General features: G+C 41.9%; 2 protein-coding genes across 3 annotated transcripts; one reads left to right on the top strand and one right to left on the bottom strand.

Annotated features, from left to right (window-relative positions):
• Positions 1 to 353: 353 nt before the first annotated feature.
• On the top strand, positions 354 to 8700 carry ppp2r2ca (protein phosphatase 2, regulatory subunit B, gamma a). Its single transcript, XM_022206451.2, has 10 exons — positions 354 to 637; positions 1149 to 1526; positions 2016 to 2113; positions 2262 to 2445; positions 3053 to 3165; positions 3436 to 3613; positions 4803 to 4967; positions 5090 to 5259; positions 5629 to 5720; positions 6065 to 8700. The coding sequence occupies exons 2-10, from the start codon at positions 1463 to 1465 to the stop codon at positions 6360 to 6362; spliced, it is 1362 nt and encodes a 453-aa protein (XP_022062143.1). The 5' UTR covers positions 354 to 637; positions 1149 to 1462; the 3' UTR covers positions 6363 to 8700.
• Positions 8701 to 8813: 113 nt separating this feature from the next.
• wfs1a (Wolfram syndrome 1a (wolframin)) lies at positions 8814 to 20578 on the bottom strand. Of its 2 annotated transcripts, XM_051945724.1 has the most exons (12): positions 19338 to 20578; positions 18289 to 18840; positions 15889 to 15968; positions 14379 to 14523; positions 14120 to 14293; positions 13788 to 13865; positions 13575 to 13714; positions 13335 to 13469; positions 13009 to 13254; positions 12097 to 12375; positions 11622 to 11785; positions 8814 to 11498 (listed from the first exon to the last, which is right to left on the bottom strand). In XM_051945724.1, the coding sequence occupies exons 2-12, from the start codon at positions 18833 to 18835 to the stop codon at positions 10307 to 10309; spliced, it is 3180 nt and encodes a 1059-aa protein (XP_051801684.1). In that variant the 5' UTR covers positions 18836 to 18840; positions 19338 to 20578; the 3' UTR covers positions 8814 to 10306. The 2 variants fall into 2 exon arrangements, with proteins under 2 accessions (XP_051801684.1, XP_022062142.2); XM_022206450.2 differs by having other exon boundaries at positions 18289 to 20578.
• Positions 20579 to 21427: the final 849 nt, after the last annotated feature.

The following is a 21427-nucleotide window of genomic DNA, read 5'->3' as shown; positions in this document are numbered from 1 at the left end:
TAAATGGTCAGAGCCTGGTTCTTTGTTGAGGGAATGCCAAAGACTCTGGTATTAAGAAAAGGGCTTCTCAATCATTCTGTCAGTTTATTGAATTCAGCCTTCAAGTTCCATTGATGTGTTCAGGAGAGAAATCCCTGCCAGCAGTAACCAATTGTTTGACTCAGATCTTTTCTTTTTGTACAAAGAAAAAAAAATCATAACTATTATTCTCAATTTTTGACATAAAAAATTGCAAACTCCACACCACTCAGTGTTTAAGGGCTCCCTCTGCTGGTCTTGGGTTCTCCTCATCACCTGCAGTGGGTGGATTCTCCAGTGACAGCTGCTCTGTGATTGGCTGCTCCAGGAGGAGGCTGCCATGACACAGTGGATGCTGCACAGAATCAGATCCACAGCATCAGCAGGCAGCAGACCTCCATCCTCCTCGTTATCCCTCTCTCTTTCTCTTTTTTTCTCTCCTCCTTCGTCTCTCCTCCTCTCACCACCACCCTTGCTCTCTCTCTTTTCTGTCCCTTCTCCTCTCCCTTCGACAGACACGCAGGCCTGCTTGAGTACACTGCAGCAGAGGACCTTAAACACACCAGCAGCAGGAATACCAGCAGCAGCAGCAGTGGCGGCGGTGGCAGCAGGCGGACTGGTAGGTGTGCTGAGGCCTGTCCTCCCTCCCTCCTGCAGCACAGGCAAGACATCGCATTCTCCTCTGATCTCCGTCAAGGACTATCTATTGGAGAGGAGTGTGTGTGTGTGTGTGTGTGTGTGTGTGTGTGTGTGTGTGTGTGTGTGTGTGTGTGTGTGTGTGTGTGTGTGTGAGAGAGAGAGCGGGGATCTGGAAAGTGGGCAGAGAGGACTACCACACCCTGGGAACATTTATCACCACTGCCACGGCTGCATGGAGTGAATGTTGCAGTAGATATTTTCATCTTCATCATGTGCTTATTTCTGCATGCATACACAAGGATTCATATTCTCTCTGCTTTAGTTGTCTGTTGTTTTTCCTCTAATCTGAAGCACTGACGAGCTCTTGTGCCTCTATACACATGTCTGTCCTAATGAGTGTGTTGAATGTCTAACTAAGGTCACACCATTTGGCATGCTGTGTGCACATATTGTCAGCCTACCTAACGGCCTCCCTCCTCTTTCCTTCCCAGAGCTCTCCTCATCACCAGTCTTCCCATCCCACTTCTCTCTTCTCTGTCCTTCTCTTGCATCTTACCTTCCTCTCACTCCCTTTTCCTCTTTCTTGAAACCCCTCTTTCTCCTCCCTCTCCATTACCCCGTCCAACTCCATCTCCTTGTCACGCCTCTTCTCCTTCCGGTCGGCCGGTTTCCCAGGATGCCTTGTTCCAGGCCGTTCCGCTAGGCCCCAGCAGCATGGGCGGAGCCTGGGTGGGGAGAGAGATTACGGATTGGACCCTTCCCCTCAGGACGGGCGCGCTGGCGGGTCAGCCTCCCTCAGCTTCAGATGGGCGAGGACGCTGAGAGCCCCAAAATCAACCACACCTTCCTGCGAGACTACGTCACTGAAGGTAGAGCAGAGCAAGTGTCACTGCCGTGGTGTCAGATAACATGCTGCTTTGATGGGAAAGATGCACTTCAGCTTCATGGGTGCATTATTCCTGCAGCGCTGGATGAAAGGAATGGATAATGACATTGAAAACCCCATGACTGATTGAACACTCAGCGAGACACACTTGTTGTTGGTCCTGTGTTCGATTCCACTATTAGACTTAAATGATTGATTTATGGTTTAGAGTGTGAGGAGGTTGTAGAAGAACAAAATGTGGTTTTAATGAACAAGATAGTTTGTAACAATCTAGTATTTTTCTTTCATTCCCACCCCTGTCCACATTTATTATGCTCTCCTAATGTTCTGCCTCCCATTTGCTCAGTGCCTACTTAATTTCCTTTCTACTCTATCATCTCTTTGTCTCTCTCTTCCTGTCTCTCTATTTAAAAAAAAAAAATTCAACCACCATCCCTCTTAACTGTCCCACACTTCCCTGTTTTCCTCCTAGCCGATGTCATCTCTACGGTGGAGTTTAACCAGACGGGGGACCTGCTGGCCACGGGGGACAAAGGTGGCCGAGTGGTCATCTTCCAGCGAGAGATTGAGGTCAGTTTAGCTTGTTGCAATGACCACTTTCTGTATCCAGTTCTGTATAATCGTCACATAACCCCAGAAGTCTTTGTTATGTATCTGTACACAAACTGTCAAAGTGTTCACTGAAAGCTGTGTTTTCTCCACTATCTGACCTGGGCAGTCTAAAGGGGAGTCAGAGGAGGTGGGGGAGACGGGGGACTCTGGGGAGTACAACGTCTACAGCACGTTTCAGAGCCATGAGCCAGACTTTGACTACCTAAAGAGTCTGGAGATCGAAGAGAAAATCAACAAGATCAGATGGCTGCCACAACAGAATGCAGCACATTTCCTCCTTTCCACCAATGGTGAGAAATCAGTGACATCTCAACCTCTACGAGAGGATCATATGGTTTTCAAGTTGTGCTAGGTTGAAATACAACAAGAATAGCTACATATAATTTCTGCCATAAGGCATCTACTCTAAATAGGAAAGATTTTTGATGAGAATTGACTGTGGTGTGACTTACAAACATCAGTACAACCTCCACTTCCCGAAATTATGACAGGCCAGGTTCATCTTTTATTACCTAAGCAGGATAAAATAACATCAGGCCAGTCATTGGAAACTCACTTGTGGCTACAATAGTGACACCATCCTGCTGGTGGGAGACCACAGAACTTAATCTGTGCTTTAATTATAGATAATTGCTCTGAAATATGTGAAACAGGGATCATATATTGAAGCAGTGTAGCTCCATTCACAAAGAGTAACATTTACATCTGTACTAAAACAAATTCCATTAATTGGATCCCCTTCAATGTGTCCATATTGAGTACAGAGAGTTATTATTACTAGTTGTCTTTTTTCCTGACCATTTGTGTGGAAGCCGTTAACGGTGTCTCTAGTAATTATTGTCAATTTTCTCTGTACGTGTTCAACGACTGATGTGAAAATCCTGTTGCCTGTCACAGATAAGACCATTAAACTGTGGAAGGTGAGTGAGAGAGACAAGAGACCGGAGGGATACAACCTGAAAGATGAGGAGGGACGGCTCAAGGACATCTCTACCATCACCTCCCTGCAGGTACACACACACGCTCATGCACACACACAAACACGCACACCTGCACATGTCAAATATGTATCAGATTCACATTCGATCAGCTAATCAGGTGTCTGCCTTTTACATCTTTGCTCTTGCCCTTATATGATCCCTGACTCTCATGCCCTTTGTGTTTGTCCTTTCTTTTGTTTTTCTCATTGTGTTCCTGTTTCTCTCTCTTTCTTATCCCTCCTGTTGTTGTTCCTTTCTACTTTTCTTCATTCTTCGATTGTTTACACCTCTGCATCTAAGGTGCCAGTGCTGAAACCTACAGATCTAATGGTAGAGGTTCGTCCCAGACGAGTGTTCGCTAATGGACATACCTACCATGTCAACTCCATCTCGGTCAACAGCGATGGGGAGACCTACCTGTCTGCTGATGACCTGCGCATCAATATGTGGCACCTGGGCATCACAGACCGTAGTTTCAGTATCCTTTGTGGCCATGATTTGTTTTGCTCCTCCCATACTGTTTTCAGTATCTTTGCTTGCTATAACTCAATCTCTTGCCTCTGATTTTTCTGCGCAACTTAATCTCTCACTGGAGGCACTTCTCAGATTTCACAGAGAAAGAAATTTCACAAACTGCACAAAAATAAAAGTACAAAGTAGATCTTATTTCACAGTTATGAAGGTATTACTGTATCATCCCAACTCAGAAATGAGAGAATTATACTTGGATATGCTGGAATCAATTCAGAGAAAAAAAACTAGCAATACCCTATGAGCATGCCAGTTAGCATTCAAGCTAACAGAAGGACATTCACTTTTGATTCAGTTTATATTCATGCAATCAGCAGAAAATAACACGTTATAGTAACTTTATATTAGAGTATACCCCTAAAGCAAGGTATAGTAAAAAGCGAAGTACAATAAAGCACATGGACTGTATTAGACATGCATATAAATTTATTCTATAGAATATCTACCTTTGAAAATCTTTGTGCATTAGTTAGAAGATTTACCATGTGACAACTGAACCTTTCATTTAAATTCAAGCATAAAATATCACAAACCTGATTCCCCCCGCATGGTAAACATGTGTACATTCCTGTCCATTTCCATTCATCTTGATCCATATTTAATGTAAGCAGCACATGACTATATTTGGATTTATATTTCGATTAAAGCGCTGTGTACTGCCCCCAGAGTGTGCATTCAGGCTGTGGCATGTAGGACCTGCTGCATTTGGAGATTTCCCATTCAAATGGAAGCTGACCTAGAAAATCGTAGAGGCATCTATGGAAGACGAGTTTAAATAATTCACTCAGCAGTACACTTTCTACTGAACCACACAGGACTACCACAAATAGAACAGAGAGAGGAACAGAGTGTGCGTGCTTATTGGGGGTTGGTTGGGGTGCTTTTTTGGGGAGTTGTGATTATGCATTGAGGAGTTACCATGTAGAACATGTTAGTAATGAAAAATGAAACGTTCATTTACATCTGAAAAGACCCTGAAAGGATGATGAATAATATAAATGATTTGGTGGCTTTCTCGCTCCCTCACTGAGCCTTCTTGAACATGTGACAGCAGATGAATACAATCTATTGTAGACGCCATTAATTCGTGCTCAGGGTCTCTGTGCTGTTCGGTCCTTGATGGATCTTCCTCTCAGACATTGTAGACATCAAACCAGCCAACATGGAGGATCTGACGGAGGTGATAACGGCAGCAGAGTTCCACCCTCAGCACTGCCACTTGTTTGTGTACAGCAGCAGCAAGGGAACGCTGCGCCTCTGCGACATGAGAGCCTCGGCACTCTGTGACAGACACACCAAACGTGAGCATTTTGCACAGATCGGAAAGCTTTTTTGCATGGATAAAACACCGTAATGTGGGAATGAGCATAAGGAATCCCAGTCTTACAAAGCAAAATCTCTAATTACGATTGTGTGTAATCAGTTTTTGAGGAACCTGAGGATCCAGGAAGCCGGTCCTTCTTCTCAGAGATTATCTCCTCTGTGTCGGATGTCAAGTTCAGCCACAGTGGACGCTACCTGCTGACCAGAGACTACCTCACCGCCAAGGTGTGGGACTTGAATATGGACAAAGGCCCAGTGGAGACGTACCAGGTAAGACAGCACTGTTCTGTGCACATGTTGTAGACACATTTTGTGTCATTTCTGCCCTCATAGCATCACTTATTGTGTCTACAATCATGTATATATCTATATAGATGTAGATATGGAAAATGTACCATTAGGTTAAGTTTAGCTTTATAAATATTAGTTGGTTATCTGGCTTACAGAAAATCAACCCATGAAAATTTTGATAATGCAAGTTTGTTTATGGATATCAAAATTTATAATTTAGCAGTAATTAATTCAAATAATCATTGAACACATGAAGTTAGATGTTGTGTTATGCATGTGGGCCACTGTGGACAGTATAATTACTATTATACTCCAGAAACTAAGGATGATTGTCTGCATCATCCCCAGGTCCACGAATACCTAAGGAGTAAGCTGTGTTCCCTTTACGAGAATGACTGCATCTTTGACAAGTTTGAGTGTGTTTGGAACAGCTCAGACAGGTAAGTGGCATTAAAGGATGGACAAAGTAGAGCGTATTTAGGTGTATTTAAAAGCAAAGTAGGGGGTTGTCTCAGTGTGTTTCTGCTTACAGTGATTCCTTTGCCTCTGCCGTTATTCGACGTTTAAATCAATCCCAGAGACAAGCTTTGCCGACATCAAATCAATTCGCTTGTCTTCCGTTTTGTTTTCCTCTTTTCCGCCCCCTCAACCTTCCACGAATCTTACTTGTCTCCCTTCCCCTTTAATCTTGTTCCTCTCCTCTCCTCTCCTCTCCTCTCCTCTCCTCTCCTCTCCTCTCCTCTCCTCTCCTCTCCTCTCCTCTCCTCTCCTCTCCGATGATCAGTGTGATCATGACGGGGGCATACAACAGCTTCTTCAGGATGTTCGACAGAGAAACGGGCCGAGGCGTAACCCTGGAGGCGTGGCGAGAAAGCAGCAAGCCTCGGGCCGTGCTTCGGACCCGCCGTGTTTATACTGGCGGTAAGCGTCGCCGTGGCGATGTGGGCGTCGACAGCCTGGACTTCACCAAGAAAATCCTGCACATGGCTTGGCATCCATCTGAAAACATAATTGCCATAGCAGCCACCAACAACCTGTACATCTTCCAGGATCGTGTCAACCCTGAGACGCAGGCACAGTGACAGGAACGGAAATATGAACAGCGGCATTGCTTTCATCGAACTGTCACACAAACGCAAGCAGTGACTCAAATATATCGGGATGTTTTAGGGAAGGCATGGGAAGTGGAAAGCGTTTATGAGAAATCAAGCTGTTTCAAAACATACTAAGATGTAAAAGATTGGATTTATGATATGACGTGACAAGACTATTTATTCGATTCAGTTTTTTTGATCCCCGAGGAAAGTGCATAATCATTTTTCCAACACTGAGATGAACTGATATCTCTGGTGCCCATCGGGATGTGTTTTTTTTTTGCTGCACTCTACTCCCACTTTTTGAAGATGTTTGTGTAACTGCCCCACTGTAGGGGCAGTAGAAGAGGTGCAGGGACACCTCTCCATCTGCAGTGACTCAGTGCTGTTGATCACACAATGTTGCACTCCTCACTAATACGATCTGGTAACTTTTCACATAAAACATGTTAGGTAGCAAAGGAGAAGGAATGTCTTAAGCTACAAAACATACAAGTGACTTTACCAGACAGTGCATCTAAATCTAAACATTTTTTTCACAATTGTGGATATTAGGAATGGTCTTATTGTATATCTTTTTTTCTTCCTCTCTCCATGGAGTGACAACAGCAGCTGGACCTCTCCTTTAGAGCAGTGCTCTTGGAGATTGCACGCATAATTGATCCGCAGTCTTTGCCCTATTCACTTTGCAATAATGGCACTAACAACAACACAGTACAGCAGTATTCCTGCTTTCAAACGTGAGCTCTTCTTCTACAGGTAACATAAATGTATACTCTCTTTTTACTGTTAGCTGTAAATAGTCTCTGTTCCTTTTTTTAAGGCGGTGCCAATTTTGATTGCCGAGAGCTAAAAAGTTGCATTTTGTCGGGTACACCGTAAACGAACGTGAGATCTAACGGAATCACACCTTTTTCATTTTCTTGTAGCAGCGCATAGATAATTATTGCTGGCTGTAGAGAGGGTGAGTCGTGCACAGAACAACACTTACTGTTTATTGTGTATATTAAGCCGGCATTGGGTTTTGATTGCTGCATCGAGGTCATTTCCAGTTTAAAATCTAACACACTTAGATGGTAAATCATTGCAGCTGAGGGAGACAGAGTGTTACTGTTGAGCTCTCTCACATATGCTTAAAATTAAGGCTGATTGGTGATCACATTTAAAAGACAAAAGTTTAATTGCTGTTAAGCGTGCTAATTTAAAATGAGCATCGGCCATTTTATAATGCAGAAGCACATTTTGATAACGGATCTCAACAATCAAGAAAAAGTTGGATTCTAAGCACATTGCTCACAAATGAGACCCCTGATTCAGCTAATCAAAGATTTAATGACTACGTATGTGTCCAGTGTGATTGAAGGCCAGAGGTTATCATCAGTGCAATAGCTCATTATGTACATTGCGGGAAGGTCTTGAACTTCTAAACAATAACGTCATGTGGATTTACTCATCATGTCACAGGTTGCTAAATGTCATTAATACCGTATACCTCACAGTGCCACATGCTATTCTGGGGTGCGACACTGAAAGCCTAGGATGTACAGCAGTAAGGTGACGTCTGTGGTGGACGGAATTGCGTGACAAGATTTGTTTACAGTGAAGTACTTTGTTTTTAAGTGACCTTGGCCCTGATGGGATTATTGTAAGTGGTCTGGATGTGTCCTGTAGCAGGTGGAGAAACGGAATCAGTGCAGAGGTAGATCGTAAAGTCCCTTTGCGCTTTTTCAAAATTTGAAACGTTACCGATCAACAATAGTTCACTGTGTAAACCTCAAACCCTTGAAAAGACACAATTGATCATATCTGTTGCACTTGTCTACTGTCTCATTACTTTTCACCTCTTTTGGTTTCCAAATCGCTGTTCGCAGACAGTTACAGTCTGTGTGGGCTTTCTTACAGCAAATATGTTTCGGTCTTCACTGTCACTAATGTTGTTGAATGCAGACACAGTCTTACACTAATTGGTTGAACAACGTGTACAACAGAAAAACAGTCAGTATGATGACAAACCCACAAAAACTGGTTTACATAGTGACAGACCACCTAAATCATTATACAAGCTCCATGGCTCAGCCCTCCAGTGGTGAACTCTAGATTTAGAACAAGTCAGTTGTAATCGCATCATAACCACCATCACATACAACCACTGAGGGGATTTATGTTCGGGAGCACAGCAGCAGCATGTTGCCATTACTCAATGCTACTAGTGTGTATATCTATCATACTTTAAAAGAAAAAAAGAGAGAAATCTAACAGTACAAAAACATAACTCAAATGAGGTGAATGAAAGGAATGTGCATTAATAAAATAAGATGAAATCTGACAGGAGTGTGTTGGATCTTGTTATGTCTGTGTCAACATTTAGTAGGTCACCTTATTTTCTCAACACTAAAATCATTTCTGATGATCAGTCTGAATAAAACCTTTCACAGGGGATTTAGTTTCAGAGTCAAGCACTTTAATAATAACTGACCCCAGTAACTCTGTCAGTAGATACAAAGGCACTCACATTCACAGTACACAGACTCAACATCAGCGGTCGTCCTTCAAACGTACTCTGAGGTTACAGTTTAACAGAGTGTAAAAGTGAAAAGATTTTCATGCACAACTAGTGTTGCTCTCCTGTAAAGAACATGTATCTAAAAAACACACCTCATTTTCAGCTTTCTTACCCTTAATTTTCAGAAAATATGAAGTTAATCATAAATCCAGTTATCTTGGCTTAACGAGAATAGCAGAATTTTGTTTCTAAAATATATATCCTTACCTCAAAAATAACAAATCTGGAGATATGGAGATAAATGTCTCTAGGCTTAACGTGTAAAGGCCTCCTGTACGCTGCAGCAATCACATCAGTTTTAATATTTCCACCACTAATACTGTATCACTATGGAATGAATATAGACAAATCTTTTGTTGGCTAAAAAAAAAACCTAGTTATGTGAGGACTAGTGATGAATATTTTAAGAAAATTCCATGTACAACTCAATCTTAACTTACACAGATATGCGGTTTGACTACAACACCAGAACTTGTGGCACTTTGGTGAGAGAGTGTGTAATGTGAAATGATACTGCAGCTCCAGGGGGAAAGTCCGCAGGCTTACTGAAAGCCTTAACAAAATAATGTTTTATGTTGGTATACTAAAAACTATTATAAGCAAATAGCTCCAGGCACAGGAAAATCTGACCCCTTAAAAATAGGCCTAAGACCAGAAGCTTTAAGACCAGAAAGCAAGAGAATATTGGCCAACAGCTCACTATATATAATTAATACCTATAAATAAATAGTTACGTCTGCATTTAAATATGTAAAAACACACAGACAATACGTGCAAACATAGTCACCATACACGTAAGAATTTCAGAAATACAAAAGCAGCAGCAACAACATTTTGTTGAATGTTTGATCAAAGATAAATTTCACTCTGGAAATATGCTATTTTTGACAAATGTACAGTATCTCTCACATTCAGAGGTGGTCAGCACCCAGCATTAGTTTCCCTGCATATTATTTGGCACCATCAAATTACAGGATTTATTTTTTTTTCTTTATAACAGTGCAGGAAATGTATTTGCTTTTTGCTTTGACTGCAAAATGAAGGGATTTTAAAATGTAACGAATAGGGTCTCTAGCAAAAGTCGGCATCTAAACATCTTTGAACTACTTTACAGGAACTGACCTAGTAAAATCTTTGTAAACTCATGCACTAACACGAAGTACTATCAAAAATACTGAAAGATTTCAGAGAAATGATTGCTTTCCTGAAATGCCAGTACATTAATATGAGCTTTAGATCCACAGATCAATTTGTAAACAATTTTATAAGTTAAATTGTAACGTGAAAACCACAGCACAAAAAAAGGCTGACGTCCTGAAGAGATTCAAGTAACCATTATTACTTTAGCTTCCCTGTCTTGTTTTTCTGGTCAGGCGGTGATTTTTGCTGACAGAAACGGAGAAAAGAAGAAATCAAATGCAAACTTCAGGGCTCTCATTGTGGTTCGCCTCCAGTCTCTCTCTATCTTCACCTGTCTGCCTCCAGTCAGCAGTGAAGAAGCACAGTCCAGGCAGTGGATGGCCTTCAGCTCGAAGGCCGGAGCTTTGGCTCCCAGACGGCCCTCCAGCTTGGTGCTGAACTCCACCATGTGACCAGGACTCAGATTTAGCAGAACTTGTCTGAACTCGTGGCTGGCCATCAAGATCATATCTCTGGCTGGGTCTTCTGTCTCTCCACTTCCATCCCGGATCATCCCCACCGTAACCTCAAATCGGTAGCTGTCGAAGCGCTTGACGTGGCAGGTGTGTTTGGCCAGAGTCTTGATCTGACACAACTCATCCTCCTCTTGCATTCGAAGCAATACAGGCAGCGGAACAGTTGCTGATGGAGAACCTGCTGCCGCACCCGCAGCTGTCAGATTTGCAACCGTTGCGTTCTTTGGCTCGCATTTGGGATACGTCTCACCGTACAAGCAGCGCAGCCAATCACCCATAAACACTGGCAACATGTTGATGACAGACTGTGCACCGTTTTCTGTCTCTGCCACACGGACATGCTTGAATCGCCCGGCCCAGGTGACTCTGTGTCCATGCAGGTGGCTACAAAAGATCTGTGTTTGGGCCATGCCTTTGGTTTCCCAGGCAGGAGGCCCACAAGCTTGGCTGTACTGGTTCCAGGTCAGGGTGGAGTTGTACACCTTCTGCCCCTCTGCATGGTACACATAGACGGAGAAGAACAGGATCACCATGGAGATGCAGAGCAGGATGAGTTTGACTGGGCCGCGGTGCGTCAATGAACGGAAGACATCCAGGATAGACATGCTGAACCGCGTCCAGAGCCGCAGGGTGACAGGAATGGCGCAGACTACCAGGGTCACGATCACCTTTGTCAGTTCCAGCTCAAGGAACCATTTGAAGATCTGGATGAAGAGCATGGTGGCAAGACCAAACGCCAGGACAGGCAGTGCAAACAGGAAGAGGAAATAGGCCACGCAAGTGCGGATCAGACCCACGGGGGTGGAGTTCTGGAGGAGCACCACTGAGAACTCACACCACATGAAGCACACGAGGTATGGAACCAAGAAGCAGTAAATCCCCCGGAAACCACGCATCTTTGCCATGCTATGGGAGGAGAAAGACAAACAGGTGAGGAGAAAGGGTTCACCTAAGTGTCTCTAGCTTGAAAGGCAGAAAATTAAGGAATTATTGTGATGAAAATGATCAATATGTCCAAATTCTGCTCACCTAAAGAACAGGTAGAACAGGTAGAGGTACAGTAGGCAAGGGAGACTGAGCTTCAGCACTACAGACTCTCCAAGTGGCAGCGTGGAGAAGGTGTGTCCCAGTAAACGAAGCACTGTCATGTGCTCCGGCAGGAAATGGGTCAGGCAACACAGAGACGAGGCTACCTGGGATTTTAAAAAAAAGTGCATAAGAAAGATGATTTGAAAACATTTACAGCACTTCTAAGTAATATTCTGATAATATATGAGTAGAAATTACTCTACTGTGTTTGTATCTAATTAAAATGCACTTAAAATACTGGACATTTTGGCGAGACATGAGTTGTAAGATTGATTTTCTGCCTTCTACAGTTACTGAAGTCATTTCAGCTGCAATAAAATCTACCACCAGCTGTTTGCTGTGTAAGATTACAGTTGTGATGGTAATAATATTAAACACTCTGGCATGCATCCTTTTAATCACTCATGTTACTGACCTCTATGGCCATCGCCCGGCGTGCATATGTTGCAGCGGTTGGACTGAGGCTCTGGAAGCTGACAGCAGTGAAGAAGACGGCCACGGTGGAGAGCTCAGAACAGGGGATCCAGTTCCTGTCTGCCACGGGGAAGGAGAAAATGACGAAGAAGACGGAGAGGATGAAATAGAGGTATGGTTCCAGGTTGTTCCAGCCAAAGTTTGTCTCTGCTTGCTCCACATCTAGGCCAGGCTCAAAACGTGTCAGCAGAGAAGTCAGGGCACTGAAGTTCTCCCACGTCTGGGGAAACAAACAAAATGTTGCTCAGTCAAAGGGGAGGAAAGACACTGCAGATTTAAATTGGATTTTTGGGAAACAATCTGTGAATGCAGCATCATTTTAATATCCACTTATCACTATGGCCTATTTTGAGACTTAGTTGTACTTATTTCAGCTTTACATGATAATTATTAACTGGCTTTTCTGCAGTATTTGATTTTGTTACAATCTAATTTTACTATTGCAAAATAGGCTTTATGATAGTAACTATATGACTAAACCTGCTCATAAAATTAAGCAATGCTTCCAGAGAATCTAGCATGTGCGGTATAGATTGTGTAACAGGCCAAAAACAAATCAATATGCATCAATTATTAATGAATAATTAAAGCAAACATGATATCCACATGCAGAAACAGCAATAGGACTCAGTCATTTACTGTAGCAATGAGAATATTAACGTAAATTAATGTTGTGTAAAGTTGATACTCTATCTTTGCAGGCAATATCTAAAATATGACTCAAGAATAGCTTGACACCACCTAGAAAAGACAATTTAATGCAGTATAAAAAACCCAAAGGTGCTCTTCAATGTACAGGCCATAATAGTCATTCCTTGAAAAGTGACAAATTAAAGAAAAAGTAAAAACTCACCTTGCTGCTCTGGAAAACGCGCAGAGTGCAGATGATCATGGAGATGAAGGAGAGGTAGAAAACGAGCAGAGGGATAACAAAGGCAAACAAGTCGACTGTCAGGTTGCTGATGATGAAGAAGAAAATGAGCGCGTTGACGTGTTGCGTGGGGATGACCGTGCTCAGCCACTGGACACCGGCCCGCGACGCCCAGTCAACAAGGTGCTCCTTCATCTCAACAACTGCATGCAATGGGTACTGCAGCATCTGAAGGGAGAAGAGACAGACATTAAACATAGATCTTACATGTGACAACAGAATGAACGGGCGTGATCAGACTAATATACCATTAAGCGTGATTTCACATCCATGGCTTTTTGAATGGCACCAGTCTGCTTCCTGTCCAGCATCATCCCACCTCCAAAACTCCAAGAATTTCTGTGGGACTTCCTGTATCCTGATGGGATGAGCTCAGTCTTGTGCTTTAAATTAGTCACACACACAAACACATTCATGGAGAATACAAATAATTGTGTGCTCTTATGGTGACAGATTGTTCCTGCTTTTTGCAAACTGGGTCTTTTTACCTCCCTGCCATGATCATGCGGTGCAGCTCTTTCTGTTTTGGCTGTGACCTGGTTGCCACTTTGGGGACTAGAGGGGACGAGGCCTTGTGCGTACTTTTTTGTCATCTCAACAAAGTCATCCAGATCCACCAACTGTCTGGCTAAGAGGACACAGAGCAGGCGATTATATAAATGGATATACTATATTTTCGGTCTCTTTAACTGAATACCTACATTCACTGCTGACCATGCTTTCCAGCACTTTCTGGGTCTGGCCTGAAGTCGGGCCAGGAATCCGGCTTGCAGTGCCACCTGTTGGTGAGAAACGACCACAGCACCAGTGAGTGATTTCCCTGGGTGCCTGCATGCAATGTGATACTGCTCACTGTGACAGCTGCAAACACTGAAATCACAACAGGGAATACATGATATTTTTGACAGCAAAGGCAGCTATCGCATCCCATCCTGCTGAAGCATTCTGGGTAGCCTGTAGAACACCAGGCAGGATTTGTTGTCACAATGCAAGAAGCATTTGATGTGGCATTGATTGCGTTGCTGCCTCGTACCCGGCACCGCCTGGACTTGGCTGACATTTCCCAGCATCTCAGACACAGCCACCTTCGTCTTCCTGTCTGGGTTGAGCTTCCAGTACATCATCATGGCCGCCTTGCGTACTGCCAGCTCAAACTTACTCTCTGTCGACAACTTGCGAACGTCAGCCTCATTCTCCAGAGTTATTCCTAGCGAGAGATGACAGACAGTTTACATCTGCAAACATGAAGACACAGTAAAACACATTCTTACAATGAATTCCGTTATATTCACCTTTTTTCTGGATCCAGCAGCGCTGCAGGAGTCTCGCTGCACCCTTTCTTCCCTGTTTAGCCGCTTTAATCAGCCAGTTAACAGCCACCCGATTATTTGATTCTGTATCCTTCTCTTCAGCAATAATCAAATAGTGCTGACCCAACTGAAACGAAGTTAAATTACATCAATTAAATCAGCTTTGTGGCCTTACTTAAAGAATAATCAGACATAAAAAGCATTTTAATTGTTCACTAGTGAGTGAAAAAATATAAATATGAATAAAAACCTTCACATTATTACATCAACCTAGATATACACTTGAAAGGTGATTTAATTACCAAGCGAATGACTTTACAAATGATATTACAATATTTGATGTGACTGTATCAACCCATGTAGTTAGCTTTGATTTGAATTGCCAGTGTTATGAGACCCTCAAAGCTGAGATTTCTGCCTCCAGCTTTACAAAAATGGATTTTGTTTGCAGCGTTCACAGCATTTCAAAATGAAATTTAGCAGTGACTCATATTTGCAGAAACTCCCCCATGACTTTGAATAATCCTCAAAGGTCAGGGGATTAAGGAGACTGTTGCACATCATTAGCAGATCCAATCAAAACAGCTCATAACACACTGATAACAGATGACTACAGAACCCACAATTCCTTGTTCTTGAGGCCATCAGTGTCCCTTTCACAGCTAAATGACACAAGCAGCAGAGGCCCCAGTGCCATATCAAGTGACTGTTTTCTAATCTTAACCATCATTTCATAACTTCCTGCGCAGACAGTTATCATCAAAAATGTCTATTTTTAGGGGATGAGATGTGTTAGTTTAATTACAAGTTATTCTGCACTAGTATCACAAGTTTTATGTCTATTTTACCACCAGTAATATAATCTCATAAATCTGCTTTACTGGCATACATTTTTAAAGCGTATGTTGTCAGAGTGCCTAAATATCAAAAACAGTGATGAACTACACTTATACTGTAACAATAAATGCAAAACTGATGTTTTTGTGGTGCACAAGACATGATTGGAAAGGCTGACCCATTTGTCACTGCATGTATTCTGTATCCATACCTGCACTGATGTGCTCACATGTTTGGACATGCTCACTAAGACACACACCCAGTGCTTATTTAGGCGATGGGCTTTGTGCTAATACATGACATGTAGCATGAGAAACTTACAGCTACATGACCAGCCGCTTAGGAATTTACCCTTTCAGAGCTGGTGGGTCTTAAATTTAAAGTCTTCACCTCTAGCCCCTGCCCCACGTATTTGTACATACCATCAGACAAGAGATTTTCATCATTAGTCGCACATATTCAGTGCATGCTGCAATTCACCGTAACAGTCTTCCTAATGGTTTGTGAGTATGATAGTATATCGGTGTATTACACTGAATTGCCAGGATCATCTTCCAAGAGGCCAAAAATAGAAGCACGCTCACAGCCAGACTGAGTCAACCAGCAAGAGTGAAAACAATGCCAAGTGCCAGTCTGAGCATGTGCTTTCACTCACTCGGTGCTGAGCTCTGGCATCACCAGCTTTTGCCTTCTCCTCTATCTGCTCCACAGACAAATCCTCCTCTGGTTCCTCATCTGGAGGGGAGAAAACAAGCCCTTTAAGCTACCATTGTGCAAGTCTGCCAGGACATATTCTTACATTTTTACATGCTGTAGTGCAGTGTTTGAGTATTTTATTTGCTTTAAATCGATACGGCAGATGAAAATTAGCATAAAGCTAACTCTAGTACAATACATCGAATGGAAACATTTATGTTTAATATTGTACATGGTCAATTTTTAAATAAACTGATAATAATAATAACACTTATATCCCAAGTTTTAATAACATGTATTGACCTATGTCTTAACTACTACAATAAATTGCTTAAAAGTGCAACAAACCCAAAAAAATTAAAATCGTTTTTTGTTTTTGTCAGATATATTTCAAAATACAGAAATTGCATAGCTGTATCCCTCAGATTTGAAATGTAAAAAGCTTGAACAATAACCTGTGGTCTTGTTTATAAAGATTTTTGTTATGTGCGCTTTATTGTGTATTTATACAAACCCATCACTGCAACCAAAAACCACTCCGAGACATGGTGAATGTGTGAAATGTTAGTGTAACTCCTCAGATTTTATATGCAGAAAGAATGATCGATCTACCTTATCTAGTTTCAAATCTACAACCAATCAAAAATGAATATGCAATCGTAGTGCTGTTGGTACGCTGGGCTCTATAGGGTTAAACGTACATATCAATCTTAATAAATCGGTCACTTCTGTCTGAATCAGTGGATTGCATAAGACTCCAAAGACTGTGTAAAGAAATATCTTCTAACTTGAGCACAACAAAAAGTCAAAGGTGGAGTAGATGTGAAAGTCTGAGCATTTTCAGCACGTCTGCATCTGTCTGCCTGTAGACATATTGTGAGACAAGACCCCAGAGCTCCAGTGACAACAGCTCCTGTGTCACATCAGCACTTGTCAATTACATAAAGTTATGCAACTACTGCCGCCTCCCCAGTGTCCTTTAAGCAAAGGGGGGCAGCTCCTTTACCGGCATCCCTGATTTCAAATGTCACAGTTTCTCATGCACAGCAAAACCTCCTACTTGTGGAGCTGGCAAGTTGGTTTCACTTCCAACTGCTCTGAAATTTAATGTCAGTGAAATACCACAAAGTTTAAATAAGCAATTAATGGTGTCAGTTTACCTGAAGAATTTGTAGAAAATAAACACAGGCATTTCTATAAAACCAGAGCAACAGAGCTTCAGCCTGTTCAGATTAAGACCACGATTCTGCAGACATGCTAGCAGCTCAGTGAGTGGTAGTTTGAGCTAAAGAAATTCAAATGTCAGCATGTTAACTCAGTCACAAAGACAAAGATAGTATGCTGTTTAGTAGGTGTTTTATTGCTAAGATTTGTTAATTAACTCTAAACAAGAAATTTGGTTGAGACTAATGTGGACACCAGTAGATTTGTAAGTAGTCATGACTCAGTGTACTTGACAAATAACATTTGTGTGTTATGAAAGTCAAAACAGAGGAGCAACAATTGTAAATTAATCCTGAGATGGACATCAGTTTGTGCTTTAAATTTAATAGCAATCCAGCTAATAATTACTGAGATATTTCCCTCAAACTCACATACTTGAACCACATGTTGGTGCTAGATGGACTGGTGTGGGGTCACCAGAGTTATCAAGACTAACTGCCTGTTCACTGTGCATATCTGCACCAAATTTAAATGCAATCCACTCTACAGTTATTAAGACATTTCAGAATAAAAGTCATGAATGTCAAACTGCAATTTTGGCTAAAGTTTTGTGATAATTCTCCTCATGGTTGATGAGGCATTTCAGACTGGACCAAAGCGACCGCGGGGCTGAAAAGGTATGCGTTGGAAATGGAGAAGGCATTTAGCTGCAGCACTGTATGTCCACATGTTTACCAGTCTTCACTCACCAGTCACAGTAACAATGTGTTGAACAGAGAGAATTTTCTTTTTCACCTCTGTGAAACTTCTACACATACAGAACAGTCACTGAAGAAAACCAGCAGGGATCTCAATGTGTTCTGTATCAAATAACACAGTGCTATAGTAATATTTAAGTGAACGGGTTTCTCTCTCAAATGTTGTGCTTTTGTTTACAAAAATGGAAGCCAAGTTGCTTTATAACCTAGAATTCAAATGAGAAAACAAAGTTAACTAAAGTGATTCCTATTCTGGCCAGGAGTGATGTTTGTCTCAGGGCTCGGTTACTCTGCTGCACATGGAAAGACATTCCAAAACATGGCACAAGGATTATCACCTCCACACAGTAATGAGTCCTTGGTCTGTGACCGGTCTCAGTGTCATTAAAACTCACAATGTGTCACTTAATCCCAAGCTCAAAAGAAGGTGTTCTTACCGTCTTCATCTTCGTTGGCATCCTCTTCCTCTGCCTTTCTAAGTCTTTCCTGCATTATCACCTTCTTGGCCATGGAGGCAAAGGTACGTTTGGTAGGTGGAGTGGAAGAAGATGGAGAAGCTGTAGTGGGGGAAGGAGGAGGCGAATCTGTGCTACAGGATGATGCAAATGAGGCCGATTTGAGCTTGGAAAAGGATGAAGTTTTGGGGATTTGAGGAGTGGTGGTGTTGGGAGTAGCAGTAAGTGGTGTTTTGTTTGGAGCAGGGACAGGAGGTTTAGTTAGAACAGTCGTAGATGTGGGTTTAGGAGAGAATGGTTTTGACTTATCTGAAGATGGAGGGGAATCCATCGGTTTAGTCTGTGTGGATGGTGGCGGAGATGACTTTTTTGATTCTGAAGAGGATGTTGATTTGTTTCGCTGGGAGGGAGCAGCCGAGGCTGGTGAAGGAGGAATCTGTGCAGTGGGGGGACAAGAGGATCCATCCAGGACAGGGCATGACCCCTGGGTGGTGACAGCAGAGGGCGGCGATGATAAATCCTTCTCCATCTTTCCTGAAATAAAAAGAGCGTGCAAGTAATGTATCTTGTAAGTCAAAGACAATCAGGAAAATAGTCAAGATGATTACACACAGTGAGTCATGAGTGAAGACACTCTTAGGCTGTGGAATCTGTGAACCTAGAATATGACACATTTCTTTAAAAAAAAAAAAAAAAGGAATTCTGGCAGGGAAAAGACATTTAGTGAAATCATGTTCTGAACAAAGTTTTAGAACATTGTGAAATAAGAAACATTTTCAGTATTGATCCTAAAAAAGCATGCCAGTAAATAAAAGAAATTATAGTTTAACATGAATTTAGTTCTGAAAGTAGCCTAATTATTCATAACTACAGCATCCAGTCAGAGCTTGTCACAGAGTTTCTTTCGTTCTGCCCATACAGACACAGACACAGCAGGAACTTTATGCCAAGCAAATTGCTCAATACTTCACTCGTGCCAAACGCAGCCCTCCAGCAGAACAAAAGGTGCATATTAAAGAAATGTTACTCACTTACTAGATGAGCAGATTCTTCAGGATACAAGACTGAAATCCTCCAGAGTTTAAAAGTTATGACTGTATTCCATGCTGAAGTTGAATCCGAACCAAACAGCTCCACGAAACTGGAGACGCACACTTGCTGCCGTCAAACTCAGGTCTATAAACAACACCTCAACTTTAAACCCCGCCCTCTTAACACAGCCTCTCCGTTACAGGGAGAAATACACGTCCATCAAAGCACCAGCCTCACCTGATTGGTTATCGCTGTGTCTCTGCTTTGTAAACCTGAGCGGTGCTGCTTTGCAAAGGATTTTAATAAGTTGTGTCAACTGTTGGATCATTTTCACAATTCAGTGCCAGTGAAATCAAGACTATTTCAAAAATAAAAGCTTTAAAATAGTGTGTCAGGCTACATGTGCTGCAGAGTGCTCACTCTTGTTTAATCAGATTGTGGAGCTCCAGGTCTGCAGCTATGTAGGTCTACACTTAATCTAGTGTCTCTCTCCCATATGGCACTAGTCGGGAACAAGACTGACCACTGAGATGCTGGTGGGTCTGATAATATAAGGTGACACTACAGATGGTAAAAATCATCTGTATAGATAATGCATGATGATCCAGGTAGTATTATGAATACCTGCTGCATGCAGTTAATGAAAATTCACCTGAATCCAGCAGAGAATTCAGCTTCAAATTAGAATTTCATCAAATTAAATAAATATTTAAAGCTGCTTCCCCCACTTTTTGTACCTTTAGTGTTTGATTCTCATCACCAGTGTGATAAAAGGGTTTAGAAAAATGAATAAATGTTCCTGCTTTTAGATGATGGCTGCAAGTATCACTGATCTTCATTGCTGATTATTTTCCCCATTATTCGATTGGTTATTTGGTTAAGAAATTAAGATTTTGAAAGGTTTGTCTGTTTAACATTTGCACAGTTTATGTGGACTGTTTTGAGACAACACGTTAATGACATTTTATGTAAGTATAATTGTTTTTTTATTTGACTCTAAATGTCAGTGTTTCCCAGAGCTCCAGAGAACATCCTCAAACGTCTGGTTTCAATTTATTGTAGTAGAAAAGTGAAGATTCTAACAAATATCCACATTTAAGAAGTAGGAATAAATGACTTTGACTTTAAAAAAAAAACTCCAACCAAATAATTGTGGATCAACATAAATTAACTGAGGATCAATTAAGCTTCATGTCTTGGTCATTTCTTAATAGTGAAAGTGAAAAGTGATCTATGCTATTTGTTCCCTTTATTATATTGGTGCATATATATATATATATATATATATATGTATGTGTGTGTCAGGGTAGAGACCGCAATCTCTACTGGTAGAAACTCCAATTCTACCAAATCGCAGTCTCTACCCTGACACACACACACACACACACACACACACGTTTGTACTTCTATCTTAGTGAGGACATCCATAGGCGTAATGCATTTCCTATAGCCTTACCCTAACCTTAACCATCACAACTGATTGCCTGACCCTAATCCTTACCCTAACCCGAACCAAACCTCAATTCATACCTGTTCTCTAAAAACAAGTCTTCACCCTCAAACATGGCTGTTTCAAAGTGAGGACCGGTCAAAATGTCCTCACTTTGTAAAAATGTCCTCACTTTGATAGTTAAATGCAGAAAATGGTTCTCACCATGTAGCAAGTACAAGAACACACACACACACACACACACACACACACACACACACACACACACACACACACACACATATATATATATATACACACACACACACAGGCATTGTGTGTGTGTGTGTGTATATATATATATATATATATATATACACACACACAATGCCTGTGTGTGTGTGTTTATGTGCACTGACTGGTCAGAATCTGATGTGTTGTCTTTCATGCTTCCTGTCTCCTGTGGGAACTGTCCACCTGCCGGAGTGCTGAAAGACAGCAGATCCACTGCTTCTCTCTCTTTTGTCCTTTTCCAACAATCCCCACGGACTATGTGAAGGGCAATCTGCTGATGTCTGGCACAAGATTCCAGGCCTGAGCTTCGGTGCACATCAGCAAACACGCCAATAGCAGAGCGCACAGGTCAGACACTGGCCAGTG

This window comes from Acanthochromis polyacanthus, chromosome 3, assembly GCF_021347895.1.
Source record: "Acanthochromis polyacanthus isolate Apoly-LR-REF ecotype Palm Island chromosome 3, KAUST_Apoly_ChrSc, whole genome shotgun sequence".
NCBI lineage: Eukaryota > Metazoa > Chordata > Actinopteri > Pomacentridae > Acanthochromis > Acanthochromis polyacanthus.
This window is presented reverse-complemented; position numbering and strand designations above follow the sequence as displayed.